Raw genomic sequence first — 14,465 nt, 5'->3', positions numbered from 1 at the left:
CTTGCAGGTGCAAATTGTGTATGTCCCTTCCCAACTTCAAGTTCAGTGGTGTCATGTGGATAGCTTAACGCTGGCCATGGTCAGAGTATTTACACCATGGAAATCAACAAATGTTGCAAACCAAGTTTTTTGTTTTTTTTCTAAATCCAGCAAGCCGATTTATCAGTGCCCTACCACATGTATTCTTTTTGATATCCCACATCTCCCTTTAAATGGCTCACACTTTCCTCTACATTCTTGAACATACAGAGGGTATTTATAATACTGCTTTAATGTTTTTGTTTACTAATTCTACCCTCTAGGTCAGAGGTTGGCTACCTGTAGGTCAAATCCAGCCTTCAATACGACCCATGAGCTAAGAATGGCTTCACATTTTTAATGGGTTGTAGAAAACAAACAAACATCATTAGCAGTCAGGGAAATTACAATAAAAAACACAATGAGATAGCACTTCACACCTACTAGGATAGCTATAATCAAAAAGAACAGACAACAACAAGTGTTGGTGAGGATGTGGAGAAATTGGAACCCTGGAGCCCTCATACACTGTTGGTGGGAATGTAAAATGGTGCAGCATCTTTGCCCAATAGTCTGGCAGTTCCTCAAAACGTTAAGCCAGAGTTTCCATATGATCTAGCAATTCCACTCCTAGGTATATATGGAAGAAAAATAAACACATATGCTCACACAAAGACTTGTACATGAATAATTCATAATTATTTCCAAAAAGTGGAAACAACCCAAATGTCCCTCAACTGATGAATGGATAAAATGTGGCATATCTATAAAATGGAATATTATTCGGCAATAAAAAGAAATGAATGATAAATGCTACACCATGGTTGAACCTTGAAAACATTATGCTAAGTGAAAGAAGCCTAAACATTATACGATTCCATTTACATATAATGTTCAGAACAGGCAAATTCACAGAGACAGAAAGCAGACTGGTGTTGCCAGGGACTGGGAAGGGGACAGAGGAATGGAGGCAGGGAGCAGCTGGGAGTGAGTTTCTTTCTGGGGTGATGAAAATATTCTAAAATTGACTTTGGTGACGATTACACAACTGTCTAAATAACTAAAAAGCACTGAGTTTTACAATTTAAGAGGATGAAAATTATGGTATCTCAATAAAATGTTTGTTTTAAAATGGTTCCTAGATTTTGAGATTTCACAGACCAATAAAGCATCCATCCCTAAAACAAAATACAGGGATCCATCAGAGATGCCAACTCTTTTTTTAAAATAAGAACATTTAAAAAGTTACCATCTAGCATCGATATCATTTCATAAAAGAAGGGACATTTTAACACCTAAGGACTAATCAGGAATGAAGAACAATTCTTTAAGTGGAATAAATTTAGTTTTGTTTAGAAAGTATTAAGTTTTCCACAAGCAATTACAATAATATGTAACTTGTCACATGTTTTAAAAATATTTTTGTAATACTGTTTGAAGTATAAAAGTACTATTACTATTTTTAAAATCATTTTTTAAAAGGACTCCAGTATAGAAATCTACTATTTCTATAAAAGATGTTCTTTAAATCTTGAATTTTACAGTCATATAATTAGGCTATTAATTTTTAAATGTATTTTAATATTTGATTTATTGATAATGAAAAAGTTTAGTTGATAAAAGCTTTATTCAAAACATGTCAAGAACCACATAGTTCAAAACTTCAAAAATAAAAGTCATTTTCTGGTAACTTAAAAATAAAGAGTATCTAAAAACAACCACATTAACATCTACTATTTATAATACAATCTCAAAATCAAAGCTAATCTTAGTATTTCTATTTCTTGCCACAGTTGAGCTAGAATCCTCCTCCTTAACCCACTACGTTGTTATGAAACCCTTTCAGTTTTAACAGTTAAAATACAATTTGGGTATTTTCTGTATACTATTGATCTCTTCCCATACCGAAAAATTAAAATAGTTCAAATGATTAGAAACTAATTTTCACTTTAAAAAGAAAAAGAACAGTTTAGTAAAACATTTCTTTTGAAAACAATGGGTGGATTAGTAATCTGAATTGAGCTACACAAGAACACATTTCTACCTGAGGACTCTCCAGATTATTCACTACACATTTATATAGTACAGGGCATTTGAAAAATACTTTTCATTATTATTATTATTATTATTTTTTTGTCAAGACTCATAACACCCAGGTGCTGTGAAATAGCAGAATTAACCTTAGTTTATACAGGGAGAACCAAGGCACCATGGTGAGATCTTGCCAGTGCCAGAGTGAGGCCTCATTTACCTTCTGACTTATGTCCAGAGCCAGATGCCTCTTTCTGGAGGACATTAATTTATTCAATCATGGAAGTAAGAGCATGTGGGATTTGTGGTGGGATAACTAGTTTTGGCTCTGTAAGGAAAAAGTTCAGAGGATGGACAAGGTAGAGAGGACAATTTCATTGTGAAAGGGGGTAATGGGAAGAAAGTTAAAACCAGGGTACAGACTCTATTCAGACAGAGATCACTTTTCAGAAATAAAAACAGCAGAACAAGGATAGGAAAAAATAATAGCTATAGAGTTTCTCATTTCTAAGCCAAGGGGCTTTTATGAAATCACTTTAAAAGTAGGAGCTCTCTTGATGACAACCCTTAAACATCTTATTTTTCCCCCTCCATAAAACCTCTGTGAGGTGGAGAGTACTAACTTACAGGGATGAAACTGAGAAGTAAGGAAGTTAAGAGGTTAAGACCACATGGAAAATGAATAGGCTGGAGCAGATGTTATGTCTTAAGCTTTGGCTTAGAAATAGAAACAGAAGGTAGAGGATAAACAGGAACTTTTCTGGATAGACAAGTGGAATAATCCAGGGATTCAGTAGCAACACCACCTACTTAACATTTTTTTACAAAGGACGTGGAATTTCAAGTACACAGTGAAACCTAAGATGACAAATGCTCTTCTGGATATTGAAATGCTCAGTTGAAGGGAATACAGCAATAAGTTCTCATGAAACCATGTGAAAAAAGAGGCATTAATGAGCCACAGTGTGGGTTAAGTGCAAACCAATGCATTTAGGACAAAATACTGCTGCCTGTAGTTAAAATATGATGGACATGGAGCCATCAACATGACTTGTGAGAAGAAATTAACTTAGCCTGATCAATGTGTTAGGGTGGATTTAAAAAAAAAAAAAAGCTGGTCATTACTGGCAAGAATAATGAAAACCAAAATAGTAGTGCCCATGCATTTGGGAATCAGTGGAACCCTGGGCTTTATAGACCGATTGTGAGTTATTAAGGGACATTACGAATGTTTGAAGTTCATTCCTAACCTCTGGAGGAGACACATAAAACATTTATGGGTGTCAGACATATTTGTAGCAGGATAGGCCACAGTTCTAAGCCAGTGTAGCCAATCTGATGTTCTGGATTCCCAGGGGGGCTTTCCCTCGAGGCCTCCTCTAATCGACTTTACAGTTCAGTCCTGTGCCATGATAATAAATACAACCGGTCTAGGCCATGATACCAAGTGTCCTGCTGGGCTACAGGGAAACTGATCATAAAATCTTTAAATGGTAAGGCTGGGAAAAACCTCAAGAAGGGAACTGTTCAGTCTCCTGCCTCTAGATGGAGTAAAACACTGAAACATCTCAGGAAGCTGGTTTTTGTTTATTGAAGATTGTTTGGGATGGCAGTTGTAATCTAATAATAACTTCAAGTCCATTAGTCTATCTCCTTGGGTCCAAAGGACATGCCATGTCAATCATGTGCAAGTGGCAACTGTAAACAACACAGCTCTAGAATGGCAGCACTTAGAGGACATGGCCCTGCCAACCTTTAATTCACAGAGATGCTGCTTTTTTCCATAAATATTCACAACATCTGTTCCCCTGAAACTCAGGCATTTATCCTTATACCTCACAGCTAGAGGTACCAGATACTGCATATAACTAGAACTTTTTGGTGTAGGGAGGCATGTAATTTGATATATATCATGGCTTTAGCCCCCAAACACTGACTATTCTGGGGAATGGACCAATGGAAGTGATTTATTCCCAACCAATGGAATGGAGAATCCTTTTATTTGTCAGTGGTGGTTTCCCTTCTCCCTGAGATATAGAAGGAACTTCCATATCATGGTCTCAGTTGATAATGTTTGATAAAAAGATGTTTAGTGTCATCTGAATTTTTGACATTCTCTTTCATTCTAGTCTACTCAGCTCCAAACTCCCACAGTCATACAAATGTAAGTAGAGAATAACTAACCTAATAAGTGGAAATACAGTAGAAATAAACCTAATACTTTATATATTTCCACTGTCAAGGTAAATATGGCCTCTGTTCCTACCTCTAACCTTTTTACAGAGATAATGCTATAGCAAAGATAATAAAATGGGCCTGAAATAGTGAGATGTTCGTAGATGTGAGGGTTCTGCTGTATGCGTGAACTCCAGTATTTTTTTCAACTGTGAATTTTAAGCCGGCTTCTCTCCCATCTGCCTGTCTTTCTCTCTCTCTGATGCACCACACACACACACACACACACACACACACACACACACACTCACCTCTAACAAGGAAAAGGCTGTCACTACTAAGGAGAAATGCCAGCAGGCAGCAGGTGGTTGACATTAGAGCAGTGAATACACCTCACCCCAGTGTGAAGGTGTGATAACACAAGGAATCCTTAAGAAACTCTGTTATGTTGAATGTAATTTGAATTATTTTGGCACATGTTAATTGGTCTTAATATACACCCTAGAAGTGTTTAGTTAACATTTAACGTTTCCTAGTTGGGAATACACCCTCCAAAAGTTGTTAGTTGGCATTTGAAAAATTCAAGTCACTTCAGAGGCTACTACCATAAGAACTCAAGTGCCAGAGACTTTGTTAATGAGTGATTTTTTTCAGTGGTCAAGTTAGTGGTGTTAAATGTATGTGGATTGGCCCAAATACCATAGGGCACTCCATCCCTTTCACGAACACGGCATAAAGTTCTAGCAAGCCCACTAGCCCTAAGATTCCTAGATTACTAACCTGTTCTATGTCTAGAAGTTGAACAGAAATCAGGCTGCCTGACACCGAATCTGCTGTAATATTATTGGATTCATTTCTAATAGCCCTTTTACATAAGATATCGTTGGGTTCTCTAAAAGAATGGAGTGGGGACTTTTTCAAGCTTACATGACAGGTTGACTATTACAGGATGTCTGTTCTAGTGCCTGAGTGTTTATAAAGATGAATGATGCAGACACTGGCTTAAAATCTGATTTCAGTGTAATATACCACCTGGTAAGGTTGGGGGGGAGGAGACATACAGCCCTCACCCAACCCCTACCTACTGAAGGCCACTAAACCACCTAATAATTGCAAGTGACCAAATTGGCAAAGTCCAACTTACAACAATTTTCTTTAATGGAGGGAACACAAGAACCTTTCAGGGGCCATAAGATTCACCCAGGCATAGTCCATAGTTGAGTAGGCTTGCAAATAGCAGTTTCTAGTTTAACAGAAGAACTGGAAGTCCCTGGTCCTCCTAGGTAGTCTGTAAATGGCCCAAGGATGAAGGGTGTTGCCAGTTCAGCACAGGAACAAGAGAAGCATAGAACTGAACCACAGGTGGGGGTCCTGACATTTCTACTTTCACACCCTTCCTCCTCTTCTTCTGGCTTTCTACCAGAGCCATCTCTCTTTCCAGATGTCCACTGTAACAGTGCCACCATCCCCTGGGAGTTCAATAAAGGTGAAACAAACTCAAAGGGGCAGTAAGTATATCAAATTACTAAGCTGAGGAAGAGATGTTAGGAGTTTGTGCCCTCTAAGACCGAACCAACTGGGATGGAGTGGCTTTAATTATTCGGTTGGTTATTTTTGCAGAGATGGTTAATCTAATGGGTATGAGACTCTATGAGCATTTTGAGAAGTTCGAAAAGTAAGTAAAAACGAGCACATGCAATTGCTTTCTTCTCAGTAAACTTTTTTTTTATGGTTTTCTTCCATGTACCCTCTTACACCTCTGTTTTCCAAAAAAATCAAGAAAGCCTCTTCCCTAACACCACTCCCCAAAAGCAGACTTAAAAGAAGTAACAGCTGACTGATGATTAGTGTGGTCTGTGGGTGTGCAGCATAGGAGTGGGAGCCTTTCTGTCCCCACGGGGTCTCCTGGAAGGGGACAAAACAGGAGTTTGGTTCTAGTCAGTGAGATGATTCTTGTAAGGTGCTTGCCCTGGAATCCAGTCCATACTACACACTCAATAATGGTAGCTATTATTAGCAGTACAACCACAGGTCAACAGAGCTTAAAAGGCTAAAATCCAGACATCAAGCTTTCCATATGACAAATGCTTATTACAGAAAAGGGATGTCTTCCACTTGCACTTGGCTATACTCAAATTAGCTCGAACTGAAATTTTCATCTGCCACTTGGTTCTCCCTGGGGAGACGCTATGGTACTCAAAATGCTGGCAAGGGTGCTGGGAGTTCAGGTTCAATATGCAACAGTAATAGAGTCATGGGTATATTCATTTGAAGAGAACTTACAATTTCCCATCCATTATTATCTTCTTTAACTCTCCCCACATTTCTGAGAGGCTGACAGGGAAAGTATTACAATCTCTGCTTTACAGATAAGGGGCAACTGATGTCCTAGACAGATTAAGTGGGAGTAGAACCTATTCTTCTGATTCTTGGTATAATGGTCTATCCTCTATGCCCCAGGGAAAAAGAGGCTTGAAGAAAGGCTCTATTGGATATAAAGAACAGCACTGAGAGACCAGCACACTGCAGGGGAAAATTGCACAATGAAAAACAAAATAGTAAATTTTACACTACTGTGAAAGAGGAATTAGGAAATCATTCTCAAAAGATGGATGAAAAAATATATTATCCCTATGAGTAAACAAGGCCATAAAAATTAATGAGGGAACCAGTTCATTTAGTTTACAGCACATTTCTTTAGTATCTACTATGTGCATGTTACAGGGAGGCCTAGCACAGGTAAGAATTTTATATTACATGTCCTAAAGAGCATGGACTTCTTCAATTTTAGAACATATAAGGCGGCCAGGGATAGGGGAGTCCTCATAGAAAATAAATCACTGCCATTTAAGAATTAACCTAAATTCTTATCCCATTATGTCAGAGCAATCCTAACTGGTACAGATGCTTTATTTTAGTGCAGAGGGCAAAGAACCTGGTGATCTGCTACTGCAGCTATGATGCACGCTCCTGGAGCTTGGGCCGCCTACAAAATAGGCAATCAAGGCTGTGTGTTTAAGATGGAGCATGCACACTCCCCCTTGAAACGCAAAACTGCAACCGTAAGTGGATAAGCACTCTGGGGATTTATTTCTGTTTCAGTGTGTTTTAATAAACCAGTTATGGGAAGAGTATCTAGTATCAGCTGTGGCTTATATCCTTAAGCCTCACTCACTGACCTTTAGGAGTCTAACTTCCAAATTTAAATGGCCATCGTCAAGTGGTCTAGCCTCCAAATTTAGAGATCAACAGGCTAATTTTGGATGGCATTTTTTCCTTGAGGGGGCTGGCTGATCAAACCCCTTTAAAGCTCCTTTAAAATACTGAGCTCTATTCCACTCAGTATTTAGAGAGAACAGATGGGAGGCACCAGGATAAGCAATTATATAGCTCCTGTGACCCATGTAAGGGAACAACAGCTATAAAATCTACCAGTCTGTTAAAGAAATACCATAGCTGACAGAGAGGCAAAGAGGATACTGAACTAGCTGGCTGTTGACAGAAGTGTCTATATCCTGAGATTTCTTTTCTATAACTACACTGAGAATGTTAAAAATTGCAATAGTGGCTTCTTGATGGTAGGGAGGGTAGAAGACAGGTCAAAGGGCTCTGAAACTCACCGTGCTTCTGACTCTCTTTCCCTAGTGCAAATGAAGACATCTCAACTCCCCTCTAGGTCCAGCGTCTACTTTTGTGACACTAATTCAACAACCTGCTTCCCAGCAGCACCTAGAAACCATCCCCAATGTGTAAGACATTTTTAAAGCTCACTAAAGGAGGCAATGCACCACAGTATCCTCCTCTGTAACATCTAGTATGTATAAAACACTTCCCTATCAAGGAGAGCTCTGACTAGAGTCATCTTTCTGTTGGAAAACAACTGCAAGGATCCCTACACCTTCAGTTACATTAACTCACTGATGGGATTCCAAGTAATAAAGTCAGACATCTTCTTTCTGTGTCAGCTTGCTAGCAAGGGCAGTACACTAACTCTGAGGTAACATAGTGAAACAGCAATGATAGTCCTTGGAATTTACCCTTTGATTCCATGTAACCATCATCTTTTACAGAATTGCTGGTCACCCAGGTAATGGAGGGGGGTAGTATATTACTACTGAGAACAACCTGGATAATTTGTCTGACAAAGCATGGCAACTGAAAAAAGGAAACAAACACACAAGCAAGAACTAGAGCCAGCAAAACGTGAATCATAATGTATCTTTGGTATCCCATTAGAAATCTATGTTAATATTCTCCTACTCCCTTGAAGCTTAGGTTGGAAACGTGTACTATTTTATTTTAGTGCTTATGTCACTTTTTCCTAATACATGACAAGTCTGCAGTGTTTTTTATATCTGTGACAGACCCATAATCTTCCAGAATACATAGTAAAGCAATGCTTTTCTTAAGATATGAGGGCAGATGATTGACACTTGCACGTGTACCTGTGTTCCTTCCTCTGCTCACCCCACTATAATTGCTACCTTCAAGCTCATCAAGGAAAAGTTGGCAAAGGGAAGTGAGAAAACTCCAGACTGGTAAGTCAGTCCCTGTATTATTTGCGTTTTAGTATCTCTTTACTCTTATTATTGACCAGTTAAAGTAGGGGAAGAGGGATCAAGGACCACATGTGGGTTTAGCACATATGCCATATTAAAGGCACTTTTTGTTTTCTTAGGTTTTCAAATTCTCTACCTGGGTTTTAAGAGTAGGGGTGGGCTTCCCTGGTGACGCAGTGGTTGAGAGTCCGCCTGCCGATGCAGGGGACATGGGTTAGTGCCCCGGTCCGGGAAGATCCCACATGCCGCGGAGCGGCTGGGCCCATGAGCCACGGCCGCTGAGCCTGCACGCCCGGAGCCTGTGCTCCGCAGCAGGAGAGGCCACAGCAGTGAGAGGCCCGCGTACAGAAAAAAAAAAAAAGAGTAGGGGTTATTTCATGGTGATTTTCCAGCAGGCTTTTTTCTGAGGTAGATAAAACACAGACAATAAAAAGTCTGAAGAATGCAAAGCCAAAGCCTGTGTGGATAGGATTAGCTTGAACGAAATTTCAGTAGTGAAAGCTGAGTCTGTCATATACAATACCACAGAAAAGAGGGCTCAAGGCTCAAGGCTGTCCACCATTTAGACAGGGCTTCTAGAATTTAATAGGTGGGAAATAGGCTAATCTGGACTATGAAGAACAGAACTGTGGGAACAATGGCCAAGTAAGAGAAGAACCCTGGTTAGCACATAGCTCATCAAGACTGGGCCGATAATAGCAAGAAATATGCATCCCTCAGGACCATGGTGATCAGGAAGGAATGCATATTATAATATCACAGGAGTCTAAAAGAAACCAACAGACTTGAAGGTCTGAACTCTCTTTTGTTATTGTTTCTGGGATAAACAACAAATTTTGCCTCTTTTCTCAGGCCTCCTGTTTGTAAGTAGGTATTGTAATTGTATTAAGCATGTCAGGAAAAGCCAAATCCAACTAAATAATTAGTGAGATGGATTTTGAGCTCCTTTTCCTGCCCATTTGAGTTACAGACGAACAGGCTGGTCTGCCTGAGACCCAGTGAGGTTAATACTCCCAGCTGAGGCCTTTCGTTCTGGAGAATCACTGCTGTCATCCCAGGCAGATGCTCTACTTTTAAATGAACATGCCGTTGTAGGCCAAATGTTAGTAGTTAAACACCATCATCACAGAAACACACAAAGCTAGAGTCAAGTTCAAAAACACAGCTGGTGATTAAGAAACTCTTCATGAAAGGAAGAAATGTGCTATTGGTTCCAAGTCATTTATCACTACTTCTGATATACTTAGACTGGGATTGTTTTATATGAGACAGAATAAAATCATACCTATTGGCCTCAGTTTCTCTCCCTCAATCTAAGAATAAACATTTGTTAGAACACCATTGGAGAAAGAGGACAATCACACGTAATGTTCCCGTGGGTTGATGTAGACTCTCTCCAGGTCACGGCTTGGATGATATTTGCCAGGACTCCCGTCTTGGTAGCACATCTGATCGTAGAGGGGGTACATCTGCTGAATCCCATCTTCCCCCACTGGATTCTCATCTTCATAGTCAAATCTTCTGCTACTCAGTCCATTCTAAAAATTCAAACATTGCTTACGTTATCAGAGCAGCTGTTTGTATTTTTTCTAGCTCTTGGGTAAAAACAGGCAAGAACAGAATTCATTACACACAAGCTATTGAATGGCAAGGTAAAGTTCAACAACTTATCATTTTCCAGTCACTTGTTGCTTACAATACCTGTACAAGAGTGGTGGCATCTCCTAAATAGAAAATTGTGACTAATAAGGACTGTGGTCAGTTTCAGGTTTCAAAATTTGGAACTCGTATCAGTTAAGGTAAACTGGAGAAAAACAAGGTTGTGAACTGCAGGAGTCTCTCAGCAAGGCTCAAGCTTGGAATCCATGCATGAGATAATAGAGAGAGCTAAAACCACCAAAACAAAACCAAAAGAGGATTCAGCACTGGGGAATTAGGGAAGAGACACAGTGAAATGAACTGGTATTTGTATGCCCAGCGTGGCTGAGGATAAGAAATGCTGTCAAAAAATAGCCTCTTGTCTTGACCTTTCTTCCTTTCTTGACTCTGGGTCACAGCTGACACCATAAAATGAACCTCCGTGATGCTCTATGGTGTGTCTGGTACTGAGCCTCTGTCAGGTTACTGGTTTCATAAAACTTGATTACTTCTAAGAGGAATAAGCAAGCTCAAGGACTTTACAAAATCACACCACAGGTAGTCAGATAGCAGAGGTGAATAAAACAAAATTTCATGGAAATAAAACAGTATTTTAATAAACATGGTGGTCCCCGGCTCCGCCTGGGCTGACCCTACTAGAGGACCATGTTACTTACAGAGCGCTGGAGACTGCCAACCTCTCTTCCTTTGAACTGAGTCTGCAGAGGCAAGTGTTCAGTCTGGAGGGAGAAGACAGAAAAAGACATGCACTTTAAAGCACCAAGCACATGATAAGACATATCAACCAAGACCGCTAAGACTCCTGTTTTTAAAAGAGCCAATCATGGCTTGTTAAATGTCTGCCAACTAAGCAAAATGTTCCACATGAAGATGGGAAAAGCAACTACATTTCCTGAGAGCTGTCTATCTCTCCTGGCTCCAAACTTCTTGTAGAATGAAGAAAATATACAGAACATCTGCTACAGAAGCTCTCATGCAAACTTGTTTACATCTTACTTGAGGTAACATTCAGCACAGGTCTCTTGCCTTCTCTCAGTGGAAGAGTCTGATATTTTGAATTGACTAAAAAGGGTTTGGAGTGGCAATGAAAGATTTTACAGATGTATACATGGTCTGCTTTCGTTTCCTGTTGCTACTCCCTGTCTTCCAACCCCATACAGATCATAAAGGGGTCCATCGTTTTCAAACCTCAGCCTAAGAGAATCTTTCTCAGCTTTCCTTTTGCTTACAAACACATACTTACCCTTCAGCCCCAAGTTCAAATATCATCCCTTTCAGGAAGTGAAGCACAAAACCCTCAGACAGAGGCAGCCACTCTCCTTTCCGTGCTTTCACAGCATGTGTTATCACAATTATTTATTTGCTTTCTCCTTCACTGGATTGAGGGTGCTGGTTGGAGTATTTATAGACATTATCTCATTTAACTTTTATAATAATTCTGTAAAACCAATGTCTACTTTACAGATGACTAAAACTGGGGCTCAGAGTGGTTAAGTAAGGTGTCTCCAGTCACACAGCTGGTAAGTGGTAGATGCTTTGTCTGATTCCTAAACCTATACTTTTATACCCATGCTTCTGGCTCAGTGCCTGGAAAATAGATGTTCAATAAATATCACAAAAGAATGCCTGAAAGTCCCAGCATGTAGGCATATCTGTCAACACGGTCTTCATTTCACTGTCTTTGCTCATGCTGTCCTTTTTGTCTGGAAGGTCTGACACTTAACCTCTGGCACTTGAAATACTACCCATCTTGGTCTGACTAAAGTCATTTTTTTTTTTTCCTAAAAGGCTTTTCCACACTACCCACCAAAGTTTATTGACTCCTACTTTTCCTATTGTTCTCGTTTATACCTCCATCATAGCAGACATCACGCTCTGTCAGTTTTATGGTTCCTAATGTCTGTATCTTTCAACCTAGTAAACAGTGAACCTCTTTTGGCCATCCTCCTCCATCCCCACACCCTAGCCTGTGGTTCTGCAACAGTAAGAATTCAACAGTTAACCAATAACTTCACTGAAATATGAACTATCAACTCTTGATATTCTGTATCATATGCCATGTTATCCAAATTGTAAGTTATCTGTGACAAATTCATTCCCCCTGTCACATTCTGCACGATTCTAGGGTGCTTCCCACGTGACTACTGATACGGACAGTACACACTGGTAAAAGTCGAAGGCAGGGCCTGCTTCATGGACCTTGTATCGCCATCTTGACATGCTTAATCTTTAAACAAGGGGCCCTGCATTTTTGCTTTGCACTGAGCCTCACAAATTACATAGATGGTGCTGGTCCAAGGAAAATAGACTCAGAAAAAAAATAACCTAAAATTAAAATTAGCATTTTCTTTTTTGTTTCTTGGCTATTTTAGATGAGCCATGGCTTTATGAGCAATAACAGCATTGCTAACCTTTTCTCATGGCCTGAGATATAAAATCAGCCCGAAGCGGCACACTTGAAAATACTGGACAAGAAAAGAGAATTCCTAGGACTGAGCAGGAAGAAATGGTGTCTGGGCACCATGAACAGTCTTCATTTGCACTGAATGGACAATTAGCAAATGTTAAGTTCTTCTTCTCTACCCAATATTGTAACCCTTCATCAATAATCATTAAACCTCACATGAGCCCATGAATTTTGTAGTACAATAGTTAATCAAATTATTTATATAGACAGAAGCCCCACACATCCTAGGGATGGCCCTGCATTAGGGACCAGGGCTACACAAGAGCATGCTGTGCTTGCCTCTGCATTACGTGGTCATTTAGCTTCTGACGAGATACCTAAGGAACTAAATTTAATCTAAATTCCTGGTACATGTGCTCTCTTTCCGCTAGTCCATAAACTACCCTAAACGTTGCATATTCTTTTTAATAAAGTTAATCACCACAGTATACAGAAAAGGGTCTTGCATGATACCTTTCATATGGTTGGTGCTTGGTATATATAAACTGAATTACCTATAATATTTTACCTGATGGATACATGATATATATTATTCTATTATTCTTGTGGTTTTTCCCAGAAAGCCTTGGGATGCTCTGAATCCCTAATACATATTTTGATTTCCCTACTTGCATGTACTGTAACAATTTCTATTGAGCTACAAACCCATATTCACTTTCCTGATTTACTAAAGTCATGCAGACTTTCATTCCTGTCTTCCAAGGTGCTAACGACACTAGTTTTTCAAGTTTTATTATATATTATCTTAATAAATATTTTTACTTTCTCTGACTCAACAAATAAACCAAAACCTCTACATTATACTATGTGTTATATTTTAATCTGTTTCCATGTAGATAATATTTTAAAACCGCATAAACAGAGCTTTTAGTTACTAAGGTTTATTTTCGGGGATGACAGAACCAGGATTTCAAGTTGCTTTTGTCAACAAGTCTACAATCACCCTGGATACTCTGCTTGCTCTGGCAGTGGAAGAACTTCAAACTAGAGTTCCATTTGGAACCATTATCCACACTACCAAGTTGGAGTCCTTTTGGTCTTCTCTCGTTTCATAATTTCACCCTCAAAATGCTCTGTAATTCCTTCCATGTCTCCCTTTTGATCAGACTCTTTCATTGTGATCTATAAACCGTAAACATTGTTCTTTTTAAACACATTCTCCTACCTTCCCAAACTTTTCTCTAAAATGTTCCCTCCAATTCCTAGCCCCAACTGACATCTGCCTCTTCCAGAATTTTCTTAAGCCTGGATGAAGTAGGATTTCTTATAACTAGTGCAAATCACTCCCACATCTACAAGAACTTCCATATCCTTCTCTTATTTTTCAACTCTCTTTTTTTTACTTTTTTTTTACTTTTTTTTTGCGGTACGCGGGCCTCTCACTGCTGTGGCCTCTCCTGCTGCGGAGCACAGGCTCCGGAAGCACAGGCTCAGCGGCCATGGCTCACGGGCCCAGCCGCTCCACGGTATGTGGGATCTTCCCGGACCGGGGCACGAACCCGTGTCCCCTGCATCGGCAGGCGGACTCTCAACCACTGCGCCACCAGGGAAGCCCC

The 14,465-nt window shown here is 39.7% G+C and overlaps 1 protein-coding gene across 1 annotated transcript in view; it reads right to left on the bottom strand.

The window, feature by feature from the left end:
• Positions 1-1,649: 1,649 nt before the first annotated feature.
• Positions 1,650-14,465, bottom strand: part of NECTIN3 (nectin cell adhesion molecule 3) — a 141,378-nt gene continuing 128,562 nt past the window's right edge. Inside the window, exons 8-9 of the mRNA XM_081234063.1 lie at positions 11,099-11,161; positions 1,650-10,321 (exon numbers count right to left, since the gene is read on the bottom strand). Coding sequence (XP_081090189.1) covers positions 10,142-10,321; positions 11,099-11,161 — 243 coding nt within the window. The 3' untranslated portion in view covers positions 1,650-10,141. The remainder of the gene's footprint in view (positions 10,322-11,098; positions 11,162-14,465) is intronic.

The sequence above is a fragment of the Mesoplodon bidens genome (assembly GCF_964165515.1).
Source record: "Mesoplodon bidens genome assembly, chromosome: 5".
NCBI classification, from domain to species: Eukaryota; Metazoa; Chordata; class Mammalia; order Artiodactyla; family Ziphiidae; genus Mesoplodon; species Mesoplodon bidens.
The sequence above is the reverse complement of the archived record's forward strand: the minus strand, read 5'-3'. Positions and strand labels throughout refer to the sequence as shown.